The sequence below is a fragment of the Pseudorasbora parva genome, chromosome 2 (assembly GCF_024679245.1).
Source record: "Pseudorasbora parva isolate DD20220531a chromosome 2, ASM2467924v1, whole genome shotgun sequence".
In the NCBI taxonomy this organism is placed as follows: Eukaryota; Metazoa; Chordata; class Actinopteri; order Cypriniformes; family Gobionidae; genus Pseudorasbora; species Pseudorasbora parva.
In genome coordinates this window covers 30375500-30401927 of record NC_090173.1, presented here as the reverse complement: position 1 = coordinate 30401927, position 26428 = coordinate 30375500, and the positions used below count along the sequence as shown (strand labels likewise).

General features: G+C 37.4%; 1 protein-coding gene across 1 annotated transcript; it reads right to left on the bottom strand.

Moving 5' to 3' along the window:
* Positions 1–289: 289 nt before the first annotated feature.
* On the bottom strand, positions 290–26113 carry sstr3 (somatostatin receptor 3). Its single transcript, XM_067415131.1, has 2 exons — positions 25774–26113; positions 290–4925 (listed from the first exon to the last, which is right to left on the bottom strand). The coding sequence occupies exon 2, from the start codon at positions 4880–4882 to the stop codon at positions 3437–3439; it is 1446 nt and encodes a 481-aa protein (XP_067271232.1). The 5' UTR covers positions 4883–4925; positions 25774–26113; the 3' UTR covers positions 290–3436.
* Between the last annotated feature and the right edge of the window lie 315 nt (positions 26114–26428).

Sequence of the window (26428 nt, the reverse complement as noted above, 5' to 3'; positions counted from 1 at the left end):
GATCGTTCAACTATTCGTGTAACTGTATTTAAATTAAATTCGTGTAACTGAGAAAAATTGGAGGTGTTTGGTTGCTTCAAACTTGATCTCTGTTTGTTACCACAGTGAATGAACTGGGCTTAGTGGGCTAAGCTAAATGCTATCAGATCGTCACCGCGCGTCAGAGAGATTAAGTGAACGCTTAATCATCTTAGAATCATCTTAGTTAAGGGAATAACATAGTTTAAGATGAAAAAGAGGTAAGGTCTCCCTTTAACAAACAAACAAAAAAAAACATTAAGAAAACCCATCAACTCAAAAGCGCTGAAATGCTAACTTGTTTCTAGGTTTTTCCCAACAAAAATGTCTCTATAGCACCTCTTGTGGCAAGGCTGAGAATGCAACACGTACTTGTGTGAAATCGAGCTATCATAGCAAGATGCATCTGCGTTCATGTACTTACACATTAAAAACATTCAATCAGTTTAAAATAAATAACCTTTCAGTGAAGAACGTTTGACATACTTTAAAGAGCTGAAACTAACAGAATATATACATTTGGTCTTGCAGAAAATAAATTTGCACTTAAAAAAATGATAAAGTACTGACTAAGGACACATGGGCAAATATGTATTTTTATCCTTGAGCAAATGGCTTTGTTTGCACAAGAGGCCCATAGTCTGCGCCAAGGAATGAATAATATCACAGCGTTCACGAGCAGCCTTCAGCATTATTTGCCTCTTTGTGCATCCATATCATGTGTGGGCAGGCCCCGGTGGGTGTCAAGCGTCCAGTGAATCACAGAGATTCATTTAGATACAGAGATCGGTCCAATCATAAGGTCACAGGATGGGCGCCTCTCTTCCCACAGCCACAAACGGCAGCTTTTCTGAGCGGGTCGATAGTAAACACAGTGTGCAATAAATGTCACATAACAACATTTAAAAAAGCCAGCAGAATAAAATTGTCCCACAGCTTTTTACACATTCCTTTTTTAATATTTAAACAATCAGCTCTGAACGAAAGCTGCGAAATCCACAGAGTCATTATGGAAATGGTGATAGTTTTCTCTAATGCATCTGCAATGGCTTTCTGTACGCCTCCAAACCCATCTGAGTGTAAGCCAGTGCGTAGGAGGAGGTGGTGTATATAGGGTGCTGGGGAGTGTAGTTGATATGTTAGTGCTATGATCTCAATAGTTAGCGTTTATTTATAACACTCAGAAAAGGGTATATGAATGTCACATAAGCATATTACAGCACTGGGATGGGATACTGGAATTTTAATGTTTGTTTAGCATATGCTGTCTGTGTGTGGAATTAGAGCATAAATGACATTATAATACGAGGCACTTAAACCTCTTTAGCTGGTGTTGGATAAACCTAATGGTCCTAACGTCAGGCTCAAAGAGCTGGTGTTCTTCTTTTTTTTAATAATTATTTTTGTTCACCCTGCTGTTGTAAACTTGCATGCTGTTATATTTTCATAAGAACACAAAAAGAGGCTATTACAAAAATCACCACACAGCTCTTTTCCATGCAGCTGCAATGTCTTTCAAACTCCAAAAATGATGAAGAAATGCTCAAAAAATATAATAATAAATGTAGTCTATATGACATGCTTTATATTCCAAGTCTTAGGATAGTCATATGATGAATTTGTGTGAACAGCAATTATCAGTGAACAACAACTTAAATGTTGGTCATTTTGAAAGACATAATGAGTTTGGAATGACTTGAGGGAGAATAAATAATGACCTTTTCATTTTAAATGAACTATCACTTTAAGCTCATTACCTGAGTGTGTATGTTTGTCTTTCTGGGTGGGATGGTTAAAGGGGTGGTTGGGCGGGAATTAAAGGTGGGGAAAGTGCTTTCTGGCAACTGGTGTTGATGTTTGAAATCACCATAACAAACATGCCCCTACCCCAAAAGGGTCTCACCCCTATTTTGATAGCTCCGCCCCACATGAAAATACGCAACGCAGGCAACGACTATGGCAGAATCTGCTGTGCCAGCTGGCCGAGGGTATATGATATGAAAGTGAAAGCAAATTTATTAGGAGTTTATTGTTTTACTTTTCGGACATACTGCAAGCTGATGCTTGAAACAGACAGTGGCTTATATGATGTCGAAATAAATGGTTCTTTATCATCGCTGAAGTGAACGACGATACGACTGCAAATGGACGAACAAGCGAACATGACACACGAGCATATTCAAGAAAAAGCGAGCATATATTAGTTCTGTAAAACAAAACAAAACCAAAGTTACTTGCCTATCGAGAAGAAATAAAGCAACCCCGGCATCCGATTGCAGGCCTTCCCGCTCACTGAGTTCTCTCCAGCGCTAGAAAGCTGATCCGATACTTGCACGGGTCCTAGTTCTTGCCTGATCGTAAACCTTCTTTTGTTTCATTAACATTTTCCACATGTTTTTATCTGCCATCTTCTCTCGTCGTCACTCGGCTAATGTCCGTCCTGTGTGTCGTGTGTTTTGAATAATGACGTGCACTAAGTGCTCTCTTCTCACCATCATTAGTACACACACCCTTTACTGCTGATTGGCTACAAGTTTGTTTTGGTACTCAACCCAAGACACTTTTATAAAGCAGTTTTGAAATAACACTTACCCCACCTTTAAATATTGGGTAGTCCAACAGTGATACATTAACAGTATAATAATATTTCATAAATTGTTGAGTATAATATATCATAAATAGATCATAATCCATAATCGAGATAAGGAACATTCAGTTATAGGGTCGATGATCATGTAATGTTGAACATTTGTGTAATATTAAAAAAAGGTAATAAACAAGAACACAATTCATAGACCGCACAAAACTGAATAATATAACAATGCGATTCAATTGACTTTAAAGACCTGTTTGCAACATAATTCAATTAGTGTAGAATACTTTTACAAGTACGGAAAAAAGCACATACAAAATGTATTTACAGAAAACTACAATCTGATGTAGGAATTTGTTTTATATTAATATGCTACAAGTCTCACTAAGTATGTTTACATGCAGAGTTATAATCAAGCAAAAGTTCATGTAAATGTACTTAGTGATCTAGTGCCCAGTCGTAGCCATGGATTCCTTGCATTGATTAAATCTCCCAAATAAATTTATAAAAAGGCACATAGTTGCTTCACATATTATGGTGCTGGTCTCATTTAGGTACTGATACCATATAATGCTGCTGAAAACACTTGTTTTGATTGGCCAAGTCTTATAAATAAAGTCAAATCCATTGTGATTTTTTTATATTCTGTTTAAAAATTAAAAACTTTCATATCATTAAGTCTAATTACTAGTAGGAAATTTCATAGTAAACTCAGACATTAAGACGAATAGATAGACTCCAGGAGAGAAAGTAACTACAAAGTGAACAGATCTCAGGGAGGCAGGTACATTAATATTACTTTTCCAGCTGACACAAATCACAAGTTTACAAGTAGCTGATCTCCAGTGAGGTGTTTTTTTCCACCGGTTCCTCTGGCAGCGTTTTCACATTCCCATTTTTGGCTCCGTTCAGCAAGGTTGCAGCAGGTCCAAACCCTGGTCCTTTACCAACAGCATCCCCACCCGTGCCTCTCCTGTCTGGCGAACATGTCTCAGAAACCCCTGTACCCGAGGGGCGCTCTAAGAAAAGCGCTCGGGTACTTCCAGCTTGTCCGCTTCCATTTCCATTCTGAGTAATCCTGCAAATTTCCGTCATCTCTGTCACTTCCTCCCTGTCCTCTTCTTCTTCCTCATCCTCTTCATCTCTCACTGCTCTTCTAAGGCTTTCCCTGGGCATCAGCACTCTTCTCCGTTCCTCTTGATGCTGCTGCTGCTGCTCGGTGGGCTCGTGGTTCTCGACCCTTCGAGATGAGCGGCATAGGGCCTTCCGGAAACCCCGTTTGAAGTTGTCCGAAAGGAAGCCATAAACAATAGGGTTAGCGCAGCTGTTAGCATAAGACAATACCACTACGAAAAGATGCAGGCCCTGTGGCTCGTCACGGAGTGATTCAACCAGGTTTATAATGTTGAGGGCGTAAAACGGCATCCAGCAGAAAACGAACACAGCCACCACTATCACCACCATTCGTGTGACCTTTCGCTCTGACTTGCGCCTTTTGGTTGACGTGGCATGAACCTTCTTTCCAGAGCTGCGTATCTTGATCACGATGAGGAGATAGCACATGCAGATGACTAGCAAGGGAAAGAAAAAGCCTACTGTAGAGGTGTAAATGATAAATGCTGCTCCCCAGATGTTGGCTGGCTCGGGCCATATGATGTTGCAGATTCCTCCTTCCCGTTGTACGTTTGCAAAAATCACCACAGGCAAGACAACCAAAAAGGAGACCGCCCAGATTGTTCCATTCACAGCCTTGGCCACCTGCGGTCGCCTCCATTTAGAGGATCGAATAGGATGAACCACGGCCAGGTAGCGATCGATGCTCATTACGGTGAGGCAGAAAATACTGGTAAACTGGTTAATGCCGTCGACGGTCATGACCAACCTGCATGTGAATGAGCCGAAGGGCCAGGAGTGCATGGCATTCTGCACGGCGAGGAACGGAAGGCCCAGCATAAAGAGCTCGTCGGCTATAGCTAGATTCAGGATATAGATGTTGGTCACCGACTCAGTCTTGGAGTAGTGCAGGACGATGTGAATGACCAGAGAGTTTCCTCCCAGGCCGACGACGCAAACGATTATGTAAATGAGAGGGATGAGGATTCCTGCCATGCTCGTTCCTGTTCGGTTCCCTGGATCGGCCTCATTGAGGCAGTTTGAAGCATTGAGGATACAGGTGTCATTGAGAACGCTCTCGTTAAAGGGGAAACCAGGAATGGAGCCGTTGCCCCATAAGCCCAGCACAGCAGAGGCGTCTACTGAGGTCAGCTCCATCTCACCCTCTTGCCGTCACTGCTTTCAGCTGGGGGCCATTGTCCTGCACAGAGAACAACCACAAACTATGATTTTTCTCTCAATGCACTCTCACATTCAATAATGCATAATCTACAGACAAAAGCACCATTGTTAACAAGATTGTTTTACACTGTTTTTTTGCAAATCAGAATCTAGCTTACCAAGTGAAAACATACAAAAGACTAGATCAGTGGTTCACATTTTTGACCTCAAGACCCAAGACAATATTCAAAGGACCACATTTTTTTGATGCCAGACATGATACCTTTAAAAAAAAAATTTGAACATGAAATCTGTTTTGAGATTTAGGGCTCTATCATACACCCGGCACAATGTGGTGCAGGGTGCAAAGTGTTTTTCGCTAGTTTCAGCCCAAACAGTTATCATTTCATGTCCTGCACTGTAATTTTTTTTAAAAAAAAACTTAAAAAAAACTTAAAAAAATAAGTAACCTGGTTGCCTTAAAATTTTGAGTTTATTGAAATTAAAAATTTGAGTTGATACAATGAAGGAAATTTGTTTAATAAATTGAAACTCAAAATATTTTTGTATCTGAACCACATAAAAAATTTGATAAATCATGAAAATAGCACTATTTGGCACGTTTCACTGCATCATCAGAAATAAAACATACACAATTACTTAATATGCTTACAAAATCTTTTAATAATATTTTAATAAAGGTTGTCGAATCTCAAAAAATGTTCATTGATTTAACTCAAAATTTCAATTTAAATGAACTCAAAATTTTAAGGCAACCAGGTAACTTTTTTTCTAAATAATTTTTTACAGTGTGCGCCATGTTGTTTAAATAGCAAATGCATTTGCACTCATGGGCGTGCTGGTCTAAAAACGAGGTACTGTGCCGTTGACCAACTGAAACCTGGTCTAAAGTCAATAGCGCAGTATTTTTGTGTTATTTAAAGGGGGGGTGAAACACTCAGTTTCAGTCAGTGTCATGTCAATCTTGAGTACCTATAGAGTAGCATTGCATCCTGCATAACTCCGAAAAGTCTTTATTTTTTTTATAATTATATAAGAAAGATGTGCTGTTCCGAGTCTTTCCGAAAAAAGCAGAGCGGGTGGGGGCGTGTCGTGTGAGCGGAGCTAAATAATGACGTGTGCAGCAGCGCGCTGCAGTGAGGAAAGTGAGTCGCTCTGTGAGGAAAGTGAGTCGCTCAGTGAGGAAAGTGATTCGCTCTGTGAGGAAAGTGATTCGCCCGCCGCGTGAGGAAAGTGAGTCGCTCTGTGAGGAAAGTGATTCGCTCTGTGAGGAAAGTGATTCGCCCGCCGCGTGAGGAAAGTGAGTCGCTCTGTGAGGAAAGTGATTCGCTCTGTGAGGAAAGTGATTCGCTCAGTGAGGATAGTGAGTCGCTCAGTGAGGAAAGTGATTCACCCGCCGCGTGAGGAAAGTGAGTCGCTCTGTGAGGAAAGTGATTCGCTCAGTGAGGAAAGTGATTCGCCTGCCGCGTGAGGAAAGTGAGTCGCTCTGTGAGGAAAGTGATTCGCCCGTCGCGTGAGGAAAGTGCTAATACAGATCGACCGCCGGCCTATCAGTGGGTAAGTCAGTAGCTACTGGTTATATCACCTGTTTAGCATCCTACAAGCCAGCGCTTTGATGGGCGTAGCCTGTTGCTTTCGCTCTCTCCCTCGCTCTCTCTCACGCGCTTCCGGTAGAATTGTCCGTAAGGCCCATACAAGGAAATTCCGCCCCCGTTAACGTCAAAGGGGACGCATGATCTCAAAAAACTTGCCGAAACTTATGACTAACCGGAAGTAGTATTTTTGACAAAGAAATACTCCCATCAAACGTCCACCTGTGACTTTTGAAACTTTGTCTATGTTTAGTATGGGATTCCAAGTCTTTAACAGTGTAAAAAGATCAGTATGCATGAAACAGCATTTCACCCCCCCCTTTAAAGGGTGTGTTAGTAATATGCGCCTACGGGGAATGGAACAACGCATGTACACTCAGCTCAATACACACACAGGGATGCGCAGCAGCACACAAACATTTTTAAATAGGAAAAATTAAAGGGATAAAATATAAAAGATTATAATTGTGTTCATAAAGATAAAAATACCTTGATGTCATAATGGATAGTCATTGCATGTATCAGAATTACCTATTTGTAGTAATGTCATATTTACCAATCGTGACAATGCACAAATGTAATAACATAGACTGTAAAAAAAAAATAGGGTCATAGTGGCCATGACGTCACGTAACCCATAGGATTCTGGAGAGCATTTCTGAAGCGTAAAAGTAAAAAGTAGAGGCGAGCTGGCCGTTGCCATCTTGCCCATCACGGCCAGATAAGAGAAAATGGGCAGAGGCTGGACGTGGGCGGAGCGGAGATGACGTGATGACTAACAGTCAGTGGATAAATGGCTGTCCACCTGTCACTCCAAGTGACCACGCCCTTAATTGTGCAGAACTTTAAGGCTTTTTAAGGTTTATAACGTAAACGAATGAGTTATAAAAAAAAATCACCCCCTCACAGTTGTCATGAATGGCAAAATTAGCCGTATAGACCAAAAACATAATTTGTACCAGACTGAATACATTTTTTTTTCTGGTGTAAAGTTGGGCATTTTAGCATGGGGCTCAATGAGATTCTACTCTCTTCTGGAGCCTGTCCCTAATGGCCAGTCAATGAATTACAGTTTAAGTTACTTCCGTATTGGCTTCAACAGAAACTGGAGGAATTTGCCGCTTGATATTTAAACCGCTTGACTCGTTGAGGGTGTCTTTATTCCGCCATGGAGCAAGGGCAACTGGTTTTCAAAGGGAATGAGTGATGAGAGTGATTGGTTAATTGCATGTTATGCCCAAAACACATCCATTACTCATTAAGCGAATAGGGACAACCCTTTTGGACCATGTAACGGGGCAGGCACACAGACCATTTTTCCTGCTGTTAAACTTGCAAAAGTAGACACGCCCTAAGTGCACCTGCGCCGTGTGCTTTAGACCATGCACTTAGATCGTTAAAATTAGACCCCTAAACTTTTCTTTAAAAAAAAAGAACAAAAGAAAGAAAAGAAAATGTCCCCGAAATGATTACAATTACATCATAAAAGTATACTAAATGATTACTAGTATATGTCTTTTTGATATTATATTGAAAAAAATATACAAATTATATAAATCAAAGTAAAATTAAATAATTTATGCATCTCACATGACACAAGGGGGAAAATGCAGGACTGCTGTAATGAGACCTATAATAAGCAGGAGCAGTCAGGGTTAAATTCATAGTAAGCAGGGAATGTGTGTACAGCACCACAGGAGTGGGCAGGTGTTGAATGAATCTTGTAGTAGTGGGAAAATTGGTCCACACAGACCTCTGTGTTGCAGTAGGGGGGGAAATGGTGTTCAGTGGTGCATTTCCATTAGAGTAATGTTCAGCTTACATGGAGAAGACCTTGATTTTATGTTTTTTTTTTTTTTTACATAATCAAAAATATTACATATACAAATAAATATTATTATTAATATAATTGTTTAATTGCGATTATTATAAATAATGTTCATGATGCTATATCAAGGTCATGACCATGTCTTGAACCACCATATCCCCCTCCATGCCTATGGTAGTTACCTCAGTGATATACAATGCATTACCATATAATTCAAAGTTTTAGGCTATACTGTAGGTAAGTTACTTTCCAGAGGTGCCCTGGTTGAGACTGGACTAAACGATGCATAATCAAATCACATGAAAAGGAATGGCAGAGGACATTTCATCATAAAAACACTCACAGGGCTCACAGGGTTTTGGATGGTATTATTTTTGTCCCATAGGAAATCAGGCATGCCAATTATCTTGTGTATGTGGGATGCTCAGTAGAGAAAAGTCTAAGTCAGCAGAACCTTGCTGAACCATTAGAATGGAAGCGTTACAAAACATTAGCACTGCAATCATATACTTGAAATATGGAGAAAAAAAAAATAAGCACAGTGACAATTACATTCTAAATTGAAGCATGATCGAACAGAAGCAAGGTTTGCTATGCTGGGAATAGTATTTTAAAATAACATTATTAAAATAGAATGAATAAAATAAAGGGTCAGACAGGAAACTATTTCAGTGACGGCAACAAGACTGGCTCCGCGGGGATGTTTGTTTTTGGCTAGTCTTGTGTACAATCTCTCTTCAGACAGTTCAAACACTGTGCACTCCCATATGTGGCTTCTGCACCAAGACTAATAATTGACATTTTATTAGCAATCATGCACACTGGGGCTCACTAGAAACCGAAGACAGTCTGTCAATGCACGTGGCACGTGCTGCATGTGTATTCTGAGGAGATATACTGACCTTGGCTTGGTCACTCAAAGATGAAAATTCTCTCATCATTCATATTTAAGAAAGAACTGCATACAGGTTTGGAACAAGATAAGGTTAGGTTAGTAAATTACAGATTTTTTTTAATGTTCCTTTATTTTCACCTATCCAACTGTATATTGTTTAACAGTGAGAGATGAGAGTAAGTTCGATCAAATGATGCAGTCTTATGTTCCACAGCTTTTTGTTGAAATGAAAAAAGCCTGGAATGTTAGATATTCATACCTGCCTCTCTCCATCTCTATTTAATTTATCTCTCTCCTTTCCATTTACAGCTAGAAGCAGAGAATAGAAGATAAATTGACTCTGGACCACTGTAGAACTCATACAGAGAGACAGGGGAAAACATGCAGAGAATAATTTTCATCATGCTCTTTCTAGAGGTTTAATGTAATCTGGGCTGAGATATGACCATAAATTTAGTTTCTAGATAAAAACTCGAGACACTGGATACCAGCAATAACTCAGTGTATATTAGACAGCCTTTTTTTAAATTAAATTATTAGCTGTTTTGATTTTGGACGTATAAAAGATGCAATTACTGTGCTTCATTCTTTGAAGCTCCCTGCCATTGAACGCAGAAGACAATATTTTGAATCGCTTCAGAATAAAGATATCTAATGACGTTACATTATAATAAAAGCTAATTCATTATGAAAATAACTATAGAGTTTGTAGATTAGATTTGTCCCTTAAAATAGATGAAAGTAGTGTGCAGTGCCATGTTGAAATGGGGGAAATGAATGTAGAAAAGAATAAAAGTGCAAGTCAAACAAAGGGAATACTAAGTGAAAAGAGATAAAAGCAAGAGAAGAAAGGCTGTGATCTTTTAAGTCCCTGACATTCATACGGCTTCACGCGCGTAACCTTCATGATTAAATGGCTATCCAAACCATCAAAAAAAAAAAAAAATGTTTGGCTCCAGTTTGGCTTAAAAAACTTCTCAGATGATCAAATGATTAATTTCAAGTGACCACGTGTGCAAGCAGCGCTTTTTGCAGTATTTTTAAAGTTAATTGGTTCTTTTAAAATGACAGATGAATCAGACATGGAGACAGGGAAAATAACTTAATACGTCTTTATACGATTTATAATGACATTGCACCACAGGTGCAATTTTACAAACAGATTTTTTTAATGCCATTAAACACTTACTAGTAGATCTTGTTTATGATTTGATGTCCATCATTTATGGTCTATTTACATGACCTTTACTACATTATTGAAAAGGAGTGTGACAAGCTGAATATATATAGAAATATCCGAGGAAGAAACTTTTCTGAAAGGTTATGGACAATGAAGAGAGCAATGCATAATTCATCATTCAACACTGTGCCCATCTCCCTGTCCTTTTCTCTTCTCCTTCCATCGCATTGCTTTGTAGACAGAGGCCCGCTCTGCTCAGTGAGGTCAGTATTGTTTGAACGAATGCTCACTTTAATCTGTCTTCTCTCACCCATTGCCTCATGGGAGCCATTCATCCATTTAATGGTTCATCGGATATATGTCATTTGCTCCCGGGACAAATGCTAGATGCGAACAATGACGTTTGTGTAGTACCAATTAGCAAAAAAAGAGACAATCTTATATCGTCTATTTGTTTAGAGAGATGCTTGACTCGATGCACTGGGGCTGGACAATTAATATAATTTTCATAATTAACTAATTACTAAAATTGTTAATTACAGAATTCCATTTACATCTACTCTCATTATTCCAAAATGTTTTATTTACAGCATGTTCTCTTGAAGCGATGACCAAATCACAGACATCTGCGTTGTATGCATGATAGTGATAACCAACTAATCGAATCGGTAACTGACCCTAACTGGTTTTAAGCGGTTGTATCCATAGATACATGATTATTTAAAGCTTTACTTTTCATACGTTTAGAGCTGGACGTCAACTGATATGAGGAGCACTGAAATGTAACATTATTTTATTGACTTGAGACATTGATTCGGAGTGAAATAACCTCCGAGAGTTTACTGCAGCTGCTGTTTTTAGCTAACGTGAAGAGAGATCATAATCACAGATTTCAAGAGTGCAGACAGCCGAGTTAATTACAGATTTTAAGGGGGGCTGAGATGAAAGACAAGGGATCTCGCAACAGCATTGCCAGACACGTGGCACAAACCAAGTGAAAAGCATTAGCGGTAATTTCATTCAATGTGCCGCTAGCTTTCAAAGCAGATGACGTAATACCCACTGAAACTGCAAATATTCCTAAGACTGCAGAAGGTTTTGTATACTGTGATCTCAAACGGTCTCACAAAACTTCTAGCTTCAATGGTTAATAGGATGGGATCATCAAAACGGTATTACCATCTATAACAATAATTTGATTGCAAATGTTATAATTAAAATGAACATTTGCAATTACAAGGGGAAGAATATTAAATGGATAGTTCACTATTTTTCTCCCACTATGGAGGTCAATGGCTGCCAAGATCTGCTTGGTTACAAACACTCTTCCAAATATCTTCCTTTGTGTTCAGCAGAACAAAGACATTTATGCACGTTTGGAACAACTTGAGTGTGACTAAATTGTAAAGAATTTTAATGTCATAATGGCCTCAGCCTCCATGTTCTAAATGACTTACCAGCCTTTGTCAGACTTTAAATGGACAATGTCTATATGCTGTATTGAATTTATTAAAGTGTTACTTCACCCAAAAATGAAATTGATGTCATTAATGACTCACCCTAATGTCGTTCCACACCTCCGTTCATCTTCACACACAGTTTAAGATTTTTTATATTTTAGTCCCAGAGCATATGCAGTCTATATGCACACTTTATTGTCCATGTCCAGAAAGGGAATAAAAACATCATCAAAGTAGTCCATATGTGACATCAGTTAGTGAATTAGAATCTCTTGAAGCATCGCAAATACATTTTGGTCCAAAAATAACAAAAACTACGACTTTATTCAGCATCAGACAGTCTTCTTTTCCACGTTTATTTTCAAACATCAAATAAAGATTCAAACGGTCATAAATCAGCGGATTGATTCATGATTTGGATCAGCGGATTGATTCATGATTTGGATTAAGTGTCAAACTGCTGAAATCACGTTATATTGGCGATCCGAATCATGAATCAATCCGCTGATTCATGACCGTTTGAATCTTTAGTTGAGGTTTGAAAACAAACGCGGAAGAGAAAATGATGCTGAATAAAATCTTAGTTTTTGTTATTTTTGGACCAAAATGTATTTTCGATGCTTCAAGAGCTTCTAATCAACCGACTGATGAGACATATGGACTACTTTGATTATGTTTTTATTCCCTTTCTGGACATGTAAAGTGTGCATTGACTGCATATGCTTTGGGACTAAATCTAAAATATCTTAAACTGTGTTCTGAAGATGAGCGGGGGTCTTACGGGTGTGGAACAACATTAGGGTGAGTCATTAATTACATCAATTTCATTTTTGGGTGAACTAACCATTTAACAACATGCTCCTTGTGAGAAAATCCAATTTTTTTTTGCCACCTGATGGGGGATGGGGGGGGGGACTCTTTCTTTTGAGGTCAACACGCTTTTTTTTTTGTAAGTAATGATGTCTGCTACATAAAGTCTCCAAGTACACTATGACTTCATATTTTTTCACAGTCATTGACTAATTTAAACAATTATTTTCAGATAGATGACTAAGATTTTAAAAAGTGCCATTTAAAAATAGCAAAATTAAATCCCATTTATTACAATGTGCAATAGAAGCTGAAACCAATCTGATGTGAACTTTTCTGTCACCATTTTTCTGCTCAGACAATCACAATTAAATATGCTCTAGCAACTTAACGCAAGTGCGCAAGACACACAAAAAGAAAATGAATGGAGTAGAATGACCTACCCTCTGTATTGGGAATTAGGAGTTTACATTTCATTGCAGTCCCATTTGTGAGGATTTGATTGCTTTGCCTGAATAAAATGAAGATTCATTCACTTTTAGACAGAAAACAACAGATGTGCCTAATTTGTGAGGGTACACATTGATCTCAAATAAATCAGCAGGAATTTATCAGCTGAAAAGCAGAACTAATGTTTTATGACCATAACAGTCTAACCAACATGAGCAACAACAAAATAACTACATGGGCATATTAAATTAACAGAAACTACTGATCTGATAAAAGAATATTTGGCGTGCAGACACTGCATCAGTGTAAACATGATCAGTTGACATTTATGTGTTCTGGTTTTGCATACACGCACAATGCGACAATTAAAATATTTATAAATATTTCTGTTTGCATTTTTCCTAGAAGCGACAGCTCTGCTGGATGCTGCCTCATTTATAAAGAACATTTCCAATTCCCAAACAGATGCACATGCATTATACAGACAGCGAGAGACTAACATGGCATCTCATGTTGTAGGATACAAATGAGCTTGTATTAAGCTTGAAAAAAGGTTTTCGATGTTGTTGTGTCATGTTATGAAAAAACTTTACAACAATATGTAGCGTTTGATCATCAATGAAATATGCAAGAACAGTACATACATTTTTTTGGATCTACCTTATTTTAGCATGCATAACACTGGTTTATAGAGTGAAAATAGTTTACTGCACTTTGATTTTCTTATTTACCTATAGCAGATAAGGAAACAGAAGTCTCATTCACAGAAAATTGCTTCCATGTTGTAAAATAAAGTGGAAACAACTCTCAATTTATTTCAACGTTTTAAAAAATTGTTGGAGACTATGTCTTATGCATGCAACACCATTTGAAGAAAGAAGCTAATGTAATAAATGTTCATTAAAAACCCTCTCACTTTACCACTGTCTTTTTGAGATTAATAATCATTTGATGGAAACAAAATTATAATTCATTACATGAAAAGAATGGTAATGGACCCAGTTACGTATATGTGATATCTCTACAGTGAAAAACAAAACTACTGAGAAAAGTCTGATGAATATTACTAAAGATCACCTATGAATGTTTTCCAAACATCTGCTGTGGTGTCACCTTTGCGTCCCGGTGCAAAATGTTTTTCTCCATGTCCATCTCCATATGTTTCCATCAGCTAATCAGATCACTGACCCAGGCCGCATATCAGCGGTAAATCTGCTCTCTAGTGAAGTTCGCCAGATTCAGTCACATAATAGTATTTAGTTGTACACACCCGTCTCATAGATGAAACATGAAACAAGATGTTTGAGTCCTAGAACCGCAATTATAATACACCTATAATGAGGAGGATGATTTCACTTGCGTAAAATGTCAGACCATGCACTCTCGCTCCAACTATGTTTCTTTTCTGTGTCAGGGGAAATGCATTGGTAATTAGTGTTTTCATTCCATCTTGTTTGCATTTGTTATTACATTTTTTTACACATGTACAGAGAACATTCTCATGCAATTCAGACTGATGGTGACATGATCTGTTAAAATACTGTGTTACTGGGTTCTGGCATTGTTATGCATGTAAATCACTGCAGTCTGTGTCACCACCACAGGCATGAATTTATTAATTGTTAAGTAGATCATATAACACTTGTTGAAGGTTTGCAGCACATTTACAGCTAAAGTCTGTGTTTGTGCTGCTGAGCAGCAGGACCTTCCATCTGGGAGCTATCCTATCATCCTTTGCAACCTGAACAAGCCAGGAGGCCTTGAATTGCTCAAATTCATGATACAGCATGTCCTTAAAAGACTAGGGTTGTTTTTTTGTTTGCAGGGTTTTTTTTGTGATTATCAACTTTTTATTATAAAAACAGAGTAGCCTATGTATGAAGTGTGTGTGACCATACTGTCTAAAATGTATTTTCAAGATTTTCAAAAAAATTCTAATTTTGGGTTCCACTGCATTAAATCAGTTATTCAGGTTTGAAGTGACATGAGGGTAAGTAAATTATGACAGAATTTTCAATTTTGAGTGAACTACTGCTTTAAGTGAAAACATTGCTTTTTTCCCCTGTTTTTCGAATAGTCTAGATTTTAGAGCATAAATATCTTAAAAAGATGTTAAAGCTGCAGTCCGTAACTTTTTAATAAACAGAAATACATGCGTCTTGCGGAAGAACATTGCAGCCGGAGCTACTTCTCTCTTTTTATGTCTATGGCAGATCACGCAGGGACTGTGCTCCTCCGCAGCGGTACCTACCAGTCTGGCCTGAAATAGTCCCAATATAAATACTTATTATAAGGGTACCATAATGATTCAGGGTAAGACAAAAACACGGTTTGGAAAATGGATTCATGTTGTACAGTCTCATTAAATAATTTTTGTAAATCTTGAACACAAAAAAAGTTACGGACTGCAGCTTTAACCAAATATAAGTATGATATTGATCAAGCACAGTCCTTGCTTAAAGGGTTAGTTCACCCAAAAATGAAAATTCTGTCATTAATTATTTACCCTCATGTTGTTCGGCACCCGTAAGACCTCCGTTCATCTTCGGAACACAAATGAAGATATTTGTGTTGAAGTCTGATGGCTCAGAAAGGCCTTCATTGACACCAATGTCATTCCCTCCCTCAAGACCCATGAAAGGCAATAAAGATGTTGTTAAAAGTTCATCTCACTACAGTGGCTCGACAATAATTTTAATAAAAGTGACAAGAATAGTTTTTGTGCGCAAATTGATCAACAGTATTGATACTTACCAATGACAGAAACTAATACATTTTGATCAGGCATATGTCACACTCGTTTATATCCATCCACACTAACCTTACCACTATGTAATACTAACCTTACATGATAAAATGTCAGTGGTTCAGGACTGATTTGGTAGTTAACAAATGTTTATAAAAAAAGAAAAAAGAAAAAAGATAAAAAAAGACTGATCTCTGACGGATCCGTGACCATCACGTCTCCCACCGGCGGCCAAACCACAGAGAGTACAGTGTTATTGTTGTATGTGTTTCATGTCGTCCTTTATTTTAATTATTCTGTGGTTGGTGGAAAATAGGACTCGGGCAGAATTCATGTTGATGGATGCGGTTATTAACGTTACTGTACTATGAAGCAGAGCACGACCGAGTGTTGTGGAGGTGAGCAAGGCCACTGGAGTGATTGTTACGCAAACACACATTACTCTGTGCATTCGCTCAGCGGCTGCTGTGACACTTGTAGCACACTTCTAAGAGTACAACGTTTCTGCCAACTAAAACTGGAAACCGAGGGTAGCGCAGATATGACACAGTTGAGAGCCGACTCCCTCAGACGTCCCGGCTCCTTGGTTAAATTAGCAATTTTCTCATAATTTACAAATAGTTGGAAACATTAAATTTTGGGGTATTGTAAAAACTCAACTAAACAAAATATATTACATTGGCCTGGTGGTTTTTGGATATTTTACTGCAAAAATATTACATAGTGCAACTTTAATGTACATGGACATACTTTGTATTCATCAATATTGACACTGATTCACGTAAAAACAACGGTGAATAGGTGTTGCGTGTGACTGTGGATGTTTATAATTTAATATCATCCTTTACAGGAGTATTTCAATGATGGTCTAAAGTAAACAACAAGTTAATGTTTTTAGAAGCAGAGCCAGAAGTGAAGTCCTGTCTCTTTACCAGCATAAAACAAACCCAGGTAGGATGCATTCAGGGGGTAAAATATATTTTTTTTGCCAGGGTTCCCTGCTAAAATTAAATATAACAATTAGGGGTCACGAAAAACTGCCCACGGCAATTGTTAAAGTAGCCCAATTCCGCAGACTTGGCAACACTGCCTGTGGACTCTGTCCTGACAGGCTGGACACAATAATTACCATGACGATGATAAATTGAAATATAAAAAACTACCGCAAGCACGCTTACTCCTACTGAATACCAACCTATTCTGCGCTAAGCCAACACAGAGCCCGACAAACGACTCCCTCTCGTGATGTAATATGACGCAATTTTTTTTTTTTTACAAACATTCAACAACACTTTATCTACTAAATGTGTACCCTCATGTCTTTTTAAAACATTTAAAATCCTATATTAACTTTTCATATGGTATTTTCTTACAAGGTTATATTCATTCCAAAGCTCTTTGGAATGTAATACAAATGTGTCAGTCGTTGCTTTGGTAAAGCAAAAGTTTACGGACGATATGAGATGTGAATAGCAGCTACATTATGGAGGATGATAATTTGTTTTTTGTATCTTTTAATTTTATTATTAATACGTTTTTTGCATCATAAAAAAATTGCACGTTTTGCCAGCTACAGAGAAATTGCTTGCCAAGCAACAGACAAGTGACCAATCCTGAATTGCTGTCATTACACACATTCTACCAGTATGGTTCAGCAACCGGGACGAGAACAGTATTTAATTGTGCCATACCGCACCAGGCTCAAGTGAAAATATAACTGCAACCTATTCTTAGAACTGTTCAGCCTCGGTAGGAAACAGGCCTCTGATAGAGCGCTGCAGGACTACTTTACAACAAACAAGTCAAGTCAAGTCACCTTTATGTATAGTGTTTTTACAATGCTGATTGTTTCAAAGCAGCTTCACAGTGTTAAACAGGAATGTACCATGTAATGATGTGATTCCTTGCTGATTTAATTTAATAGGACCTATCAGTCTGCACCCTTTAGAGTTTCATGTGAATGAACTATATTTATTTTTAATTTCTACCCCAAAGATGTGGTAACTGATTGCTACCAGTCCTGAGAGAAATTATATCACTCCCTGCAGGCTGGTTCAGTTAAATCTTATGGGCCACACATTCACTGTTCATGCCTGTCAGACTGTTTCTAAACTGATCTCTCAAATATCTGAAACCTCCACTCAGAGCTTAGTAACACCCTTATCTTCCATGAAACGCTGCAGACTTAAAACACTAAAGACTACAAAAGTCACACGGACCTCAAACAAAAATGACCCAAAATCACCAGATCAAATCCATCTGCTTACTTTGCCACCCTAAGCTGATCTGATTGGTTCCTCTGTTGATAGCATCAGATATCTTGAACCTTTCTGAAACAATCTCAGCTGTATATTCAAGCTTCCCCTTGAAGACTTAGAAAGACATTCAATCACCTGGGCACAGCGGTGCTCTTTTAACATCAAAAGCTGACGTCCGACTACTTGCAGTATTTGTCTCTGGAGAATAAGCAACTCTTTTAATAGCAGCTCTGCATTTAATCAGCCTCACAGTTCAAAATGAACTTTGTCCACTGTCAGAAAATAGGAGATTGAGGTTGCACGCCAGTGAAAGAAATTCAGAGAAATTCATCATGACAGCTGCTATTTGATCTATGCATCACCACAGCAGTGATCTGAATGTACTTTATTTTATTATTTATATGTTATATGTGTATATGGAATATAAAACTTGACATTATTTTGGCAGATGAAAGCATGAAAATGGCTTTACATGTCAAAATATAGTTTGTTTTATTTCCATATCTATGAACATAATCCTGTCACTGGCCTATAGTAAGCATAGTTTAGATTGCTTTGATGGTAGAAGAATACTTCATTATGGATCAGGGAGTATAATTTATGGTGTTAATGTTTTTACATTTACATTTAATCATTTAGAAGAAGCTTTTATCCAAAGCGACTTACAAATGAGGAAAGCAATAGAATCAATCAGCATAACAAGGGGCAACAGTATGCAAGTCCTGTAACAACTCTCAGTTAGTCTAGCACACACTGATACTTCAGTTGTGTACTCTTCAGTTTGTGCTAAAACAGTCACCATGTGTTTTTATTTAGAAACTTGATCTAAATAAAAGATTTAAAATTAACCTAAAAAATTCAAACATTTACTTTGTATCAGAATTTAAATATCTTAAATTGGTTTTAGATCCTCAACATAAATGTACTAAACATACAAAAGAAAATCTTTAAAATAATACAAGCAATCTACACAGTTTTAAATTAACCAGGTGCTACAAAACAGGCAGCCCTGTACATGCATGCTATGATTTTTTTCACATATTTCATGACAGATAAGACATATATAAAACATGACAGTTTGTGCGCAAGCAGCTCCCTCTGCAACAAAACACATTGGTTCACTATATAATCAAGTAATGAAAAATCATGGATAGAAATATCCGCCATCATCATTGCCATGTCCTTGGTAAATATAATTTACTGAGCTTTGAAAGCTTAAGTGAGTTAAGGTTTTTAAAATGTATTTTTAAATGTATTCATAATTTAGCACCTGAGCCTGCCTGCCTCTCCCCCCCTCTCCCCCCTCACTCTCTCTCTCTCTCTCTCTCTCTCTCTCTCTCTCTCTCATATATAACAGATGCATATTTAAAATGTATTAATAAAAGCCCAACCGGGGACAGGAGTTGAGAATTAGCACTAGCTACAAACTCTAATAATTTGCAGTACTTGTATTGTAGCCATGTCTGTATGTAGCCTAGAAATCTAGACGCACCCTAGCGGCAGCAAATTTAATCTGCTCACAAGTGTCGTCTAGGAACTCTCAATACCATTCTGAGCTGTGTTCCTCAAAATCTGGACGGCCCAATCACATCGTGTATAGAGTCGGCGGGCGAGGCCATAATGACGACGGCCGAGTTGCATTTGCGTGCTTCTAGTAAACACAGAAACTGGCGAACGGCGGCGATCTTTCGAATCAGCTCTGACCTTGATTCTGGAAGACTTGGAGTTAAGCTTTTCTCTGAGAAAAGAACAAAGAATAGCACTGAGGTCATTCTTAAAAAGGGAAGATGTGTTCGTAGTTTAGCCGACTGGATACGGCGAATGTTTAATCAGTCAGCGAGCTCCCCTTCACCGTCGTTGCTCCGGTTGGTGTAGCGCTATCCTATCGCGTGCAGAGGGAGTTTGAAAGACAACCGTTTATCCCGCCCCTCGGATTGAGCCCTGTCTATGGTGAGTTTCCAGACCAAACATCTTGATGTGGGTCTGGCTTGTCAGGCTAGTCTGTATGCATTGTCCCTGTTAAATAAATAAATAAAACATAGCAAGAGTTTTTTATTTTTATAACAAACAGAATAGGCAAGTCTGAGTCCTAATTGATCAGGTGCTGCTGAAAAAGATGTGTTTTTAGATGTATTTTGAAAAGGGCTACAGACTCAGCTGCTCAAATTGAGGTCAGTGAGATCGATTTTGTGCCACTTTGGGATGGCATCACAGTGTTGTTCACTTGCAGAATACAAGCTTCTGGAGGGCGCGTAAGCCTGAATAAGCGAGTTTAGGTTTATTGGAGCAGAGCCAGTGGTTGTCTTGTAGGCAAACACCAGTACCTTGAATTTGATGCGAGCGGTTATTGGCAGCCATGCAGTCTAATGAAGAGAGGTGTGATGTGGTTTTTCTTCGGCTCATTGAAGACCATCCTCACAGCTGCATTCTGGATCAGTTGCAAAGGTTTGGTAGTGCATGCAGCATCCAGTCTGGAGAGAGCAAGGGCTTGGACGAGGAGTTGTGCTAATTGTGCGTTCTGATAAGCTTCCTAATGTTTTAAATAATGCAAATCTGCAGGACTGGGCCGTTGTAGTAATATGATCAGTAAAGTTAAAATGGATAGTTCACCCAAAAATTAAAATATGATGTTTATCTGCTTACCCCCAGGACATCCAAGATGTAGGTGTGTTTGTTTCTTCAGTAGAACACAAATTGAGATTTAATTAGACCCCATTGACATGCATTATATGAGCAACAGTTAAACAGTTAAAAATCTTAATGGAACAAACAAACGCACCTACATCTTGGATGCCCTGGGGTTAAGCAAAAAAACATAACATTTTCATTTTTGGGTGCACTATCCCCTTAACTAATTCAAGGATCGACATTAACGCTTGTCTGGGACAAGTGGATTTCTTGAAGTGACAAGTGAAAGATAATTTTACTTGCCCGACGGACAAGAGCCTGATTAAAACGCCAATAACAAAATAAATAAATAACTAGCGAATGACCAAAATGCAAGAATAATTCTGCATTAATTTATTGTAAGTGGGTATTGATAGTGGATAATATATAATGTAATGAACTAACGGTAACAACAGGCTGTTGACGCTAACACATCTCGAGGAGAAATCAAAACAAATGAGCTAACCGCTCACACTGAGAAATTGCAGCAAACATTCAAAATGTGAAGTTGTTATATTTATAACATAAAACAGTTAAACAACATCACAACCAAATGTGGTGTTTTTCTGAATACCATCATGACTGAAAATGACACTGACTTCATATGACAGTTCCAATTAATAGTAATTGTAAACAATTAATTAACATCAAGTCACTTAAAAGTATTCATTAAGTAGTCATTGTGCGAAAATTGTTCTAAACAAAGATTCCAAGCAACAAAGTTCCAAACAGCAGAACCATAACGCCTCTCACAGCAACAGTGTGTGTTACTGAATGATTCAGTGTTTGAATGAATCGGCTTAATCAAAGATTCAATGACCAGGGGTGCTTCTCAATATCCCTCCTCGTTTCCTCGCTCCTCCGTCCTCCATCCTATGACCCGGAAACCGATGGAGTTCAGCCATCTTGTAGGAGATATTAAAATGCTCTAATTGCACCGTGAGGAGGCGAGGATGGAGGAGTGAGGAGCTTCCTGAGGAGTCATAAGCTAGGATACACTGGCGTATCCTTTGCGGAAGTGTTTTATCGACTAAGCATGACGCAAGCATTAACTCTCCTCCCCCTTCACATCGTGCCCCAGTTTATTAATCATTATTATTATGTTTACATGTACAAGACACAAATGTTTGTCAAATAACAACACCTGACAGTTGCAGAATTATATCAAAGCACAAGAAAATTAAAGAAACAAATAGAAACAAATATTGTACAACAAAAAAGCATTTAATAACTGGAATTCTTTGTTAATAATAACTGGTAATATTGATTAAAATATGGACAAATGTGGTATTTTGTTGAGGCTGAAGCTCACAATATATGAAGTTATCTCTAATGTTCAAGAATCTCCACTAAATCCAGCGGTGCTGTCATCATTAACTGACGCCGCTTTGAAGTGACGTTAAAGGGAGCGAGGATAAATCATTTCACTTGATTCAATTCCTCCGTCCTCGTGTCTTTTCCTTCCTTTCCCGGAAGCTAGGAAAGGAAACGAGGATGCTCAAATAAGAATTGGGAAGCAAACCCCTATTCATGAACGACTGCCTCATTCTTAAATGAATCAGCATTTGAATGAATCGTTTGAATTGATAGCTCAATGACTCACCTGCTGCCACCTACTGGTGTTTTAGCTTTATATACTTTTCAACATTTATTTTGTTTATTCAAAAATTCAAATCTCATAACATTATTTAATGCATTTGTAATTTTTTTATGTAAATTATTTAATTTGATTGATAACAGCCCTATATTGTCTTATTTTAATTTAATATAAAATTTAAGAATATAATATGAAACCTGAAGCATAGCCTATATTTAATACGATTAGGGGAAAAATGCCCTTAAAAATATCACAAATATGCAGATTTAAAATATGTCAAAGCTGATCAACACTGGTGAGAATATTGCTTGAGAATAGGTTATATTTACAACACACACACACACGCACACACAAAAATCTAACTTTTTTTGCGGACAAGCACATTTTTTACTCTGACAAGTGAATGAATTTTACTCTGAAAGTGAATTTATTTTATTTTTTTGGAAAGGACAAGCACATGAACATGTTTAATGTTGAGCTCTGTAATAAAAAAAAAACGAAAAACTAAATTAACGTTGCATTAAAAGAGCTTTCACACGTTGAAAGCACAACCATTTTTTTTTTTAAATCTCTGCCAAAAAAAAAAAAAAACCAGAGGAGGTGGTTTAGTGTGCTATATAACTTTCTATATGATAGATGGTAAAGTTTGTGCTGCATGTGGGTGGAAGCAGTGTTGGGATGGAGAGAGGCATTTGATGAGACAATGCAGTCCTGCTGTTATTCACACAGTAACACTCACTGTGAAAAGTCGAAAGGCTACTGACAGAGGCACTGACATGTTCTGTGGGTAAAAATAAAACCTAATACACTAATACACACGATGCTCCCAGACATGTTTGTGAGAGTCAGCAGATCAGATTACATCAAACCATGCAACATACAACAGTGGAAGAATGTGCAAATCTTCTGGTATTGATAAGAAACATGTCAAGAACTTATATTCCACACAGACTTGTGGATTGAACTGGTATATTCGGAGACCATTTGATTTAAAGAGACAGGCTGTCATGACTGTCAGCTAAAGGGGAACAGGACTAGGAGCTGTTAATTAGGCAGTGGAGGGGGGCACATATTTATCACATTCTCTCTCTCTCTCTCTCTCTCTCTCTCTCTCTCTCTCTCTCTCTCTCTCTCTCTCTCTCTCTCTCTCTCTCTCTCTCTCTCAAAGAAGACAGACTAAAGAGACATACTCTGGCCAGACAAAACCACAACATATAATCTTTAACAGGAGAGAAGACTATAAAAAATACATCCATTTAAGCAGCAAGAAACATTTGCAATGCTAAGATTTGAAAATTATTGGTCTGTGAAAGATACTGGTCAAGATGTTCTCAAATGGCTCCATGCAAGCAGAGCCAGTTCACCAGTTACACTATTTAGCCTGTCAAAACTGACACATCTTGTTTGAGAATCGTACAAGCTGGTTCTCTTGGTTCAGTAGCTAGTATCTCTGTCTTTCTTTGTAGGCTTCTTCTGTGACTGTTGTCATAGCCATGAGTTCAGTTTTCTCCTATAGCAAAAGTTGTAATCTACTTGGCTTAGACTCAGTGATATTTTTGAGCTTCTGTTAATGTCTCTGTTAATGAGACTCAATCTCATATCATAATCATGATTTTGGGGGACCAAATGTAAGAAAATAAGAGTATGGTTCCATGGATAGGGCTGTCACATTACCCTTTAAGCATTAGCGGTATAAATACAATATGTTTTACAACATAAAAAAGTGAAAAGAGTTAAAAGAGAAAATGAAATTAACATTTTCTTATGTTTTATACACATTGTAGTGTTGACTGCACTCATCGAGCTCAACCATTCAATTTACAATTGGGAATTACTACAAACCAAACATTGCTAAAAAAAAACTAATGTATATGATATTTTTCTATTTTCTAAAAATATAAATTGCTTGTATAAACAATTAACATATTTCATGTTTTTGAATGAAGTTTCTTACGCTCATGCATTAATTTGATCAAAATACAAGTATTGTGAAAAAAAAAAAAAAAAAAAAAAAAAAAATATATATATATATATATATAATTTTTTTTTTTTTTTTTTCACAATACTTGTATTTTGATCAAATTAATGCATGAGCGTAAGAAACTTCATTCAAAAACATGAAATATGTTAATTGTTTATACAAGCAATTTATATTTTTAGAAAATAGAAAAATATCATATACATTAGTTTTTTTTAGCATTAGTTTTTATATATATATATATATATATATATATATATATATATATATATATATATATATATATATATATATATATAATTTATTTCTGTGATGCAAAATAGTCTCACAGCACACTTCAGAAATCATTCTAATATGATGATTTATTATCAATGTTGGAAACAGTTATGCTGCTTTATATTTTTTATAATCTGTGATATTTGATTTTTTTCAGGATTCTTTGATTAAGGAAATGTTTTAAAAATATAATAAAAATATAAATGTTAAAATTGTAAACAATATACACCACCAATTTTTGTTCTTTCTTTTTTGTGTTGAAAAAAAAAATGAATACTTTTATTCAATACTTTTATTATTTTATTATTTATATATATATATATATATATATATATATATATATATATATATATATATATATATATATATATATATATATATATATATATATTTAGAATAAAGGCTGTTCTTTTTAACTTTTTATTTATCAAGGAGTCCTGAAAAAACAAATTCACAATTCCCCCAAAAATATAATAACTGAGTATCAATCAGCATAATTTTAGAATAATTTCTAAAGGATCATGTGACACGGATGATGCGGATGAAAATTCAGCTTTGTAATACAGCAATATTACATTTTAAGCACGTTAAAATAGAACACAAATCTTTTAAATTGTAAAATTATTTCCCAGAATGACTGTTTTGTATATTTTTTGATCAAATAAATCCAGGAGCTGCATAGTGACTTCTTTCAAAAACATAAAAAAGTAGGCTAATGCACTTTTTTTTCTTTTTTTGCACAAGAACATTAAGCATATTTACAAAGTATGTACATAGCCCATAATCATCCTTGCCCACAAGAGTTTCTACAATATGAATTCAAGACTGTGATAAGACGTTACCAAGTAACATTAACGCTCTAATAGCACCAAGTAATGAGTGTAAACAGCACCTGCGCGCTTCACCTGTCTTGCTATCACTTAACGCGTACAGAGAAAACAACAGTGTTTACTGCAGTCACGAATAAGCCCTAAAGTATAGAATCTGCCATCACACAGAATTTGTCTACATTAGCCAGTTTCCTAATATTTATTATTTTAAATAGTTTTAAATAGAATGAAAATTCATAATTCTGTATACACTGAACAAAGACTATCCCCCCAAAAAATGCACTTTGCAAAGTTTCCTACCTTAAACCAATATTTGTCGGCCAACTTAGTCCTTACAATTGGTAATATGACAAGCTGGATACTCTTCGTGGAGATATTTTTAACTTAATTCAGAGGTTAAACCTTTTTTTCCTGGACACGATGTGGTTGCGCGCCCCGGAGATGCTGCAGGAAAAGCGCGCGGTGGCTTGACTCGGCGAGCGAGAGAGAAACTCTCTTATCTGTGGAGTCCTGAACATTACATTACTCAATGCTCCATCACTCCCCTGTAACCAGGTAACGGCTCTTCCGCAAGCACACGCCAAAGGAAGGTAGGCGTTGATATAAATCACTCCGGTTACCCGGCGTCAGCCTTTCTTTGTGTGTGTGTGTGTGTGTGTGTGTGTAGCCTACGCACGCGCACGCGCGCGTCCGTGTGTTTTAGAGGTTTGTTGTTGATTATAAACTAGCTACAAGTGTGGCGTGCTTACACACACACACACACACACACACACACACACACACACACACACACACACACACACACACACACACACACACAAATATATGGCACACTACTGCTGGACAGATTATTTCCATGTGATGATCCCAGATGAGAATAAGCATAATATTCCCCCCCCCAAGCCCCCCCCCCCCCCAGGTAAGACATGCTGTTGATATTTAGACAGCCCATCCC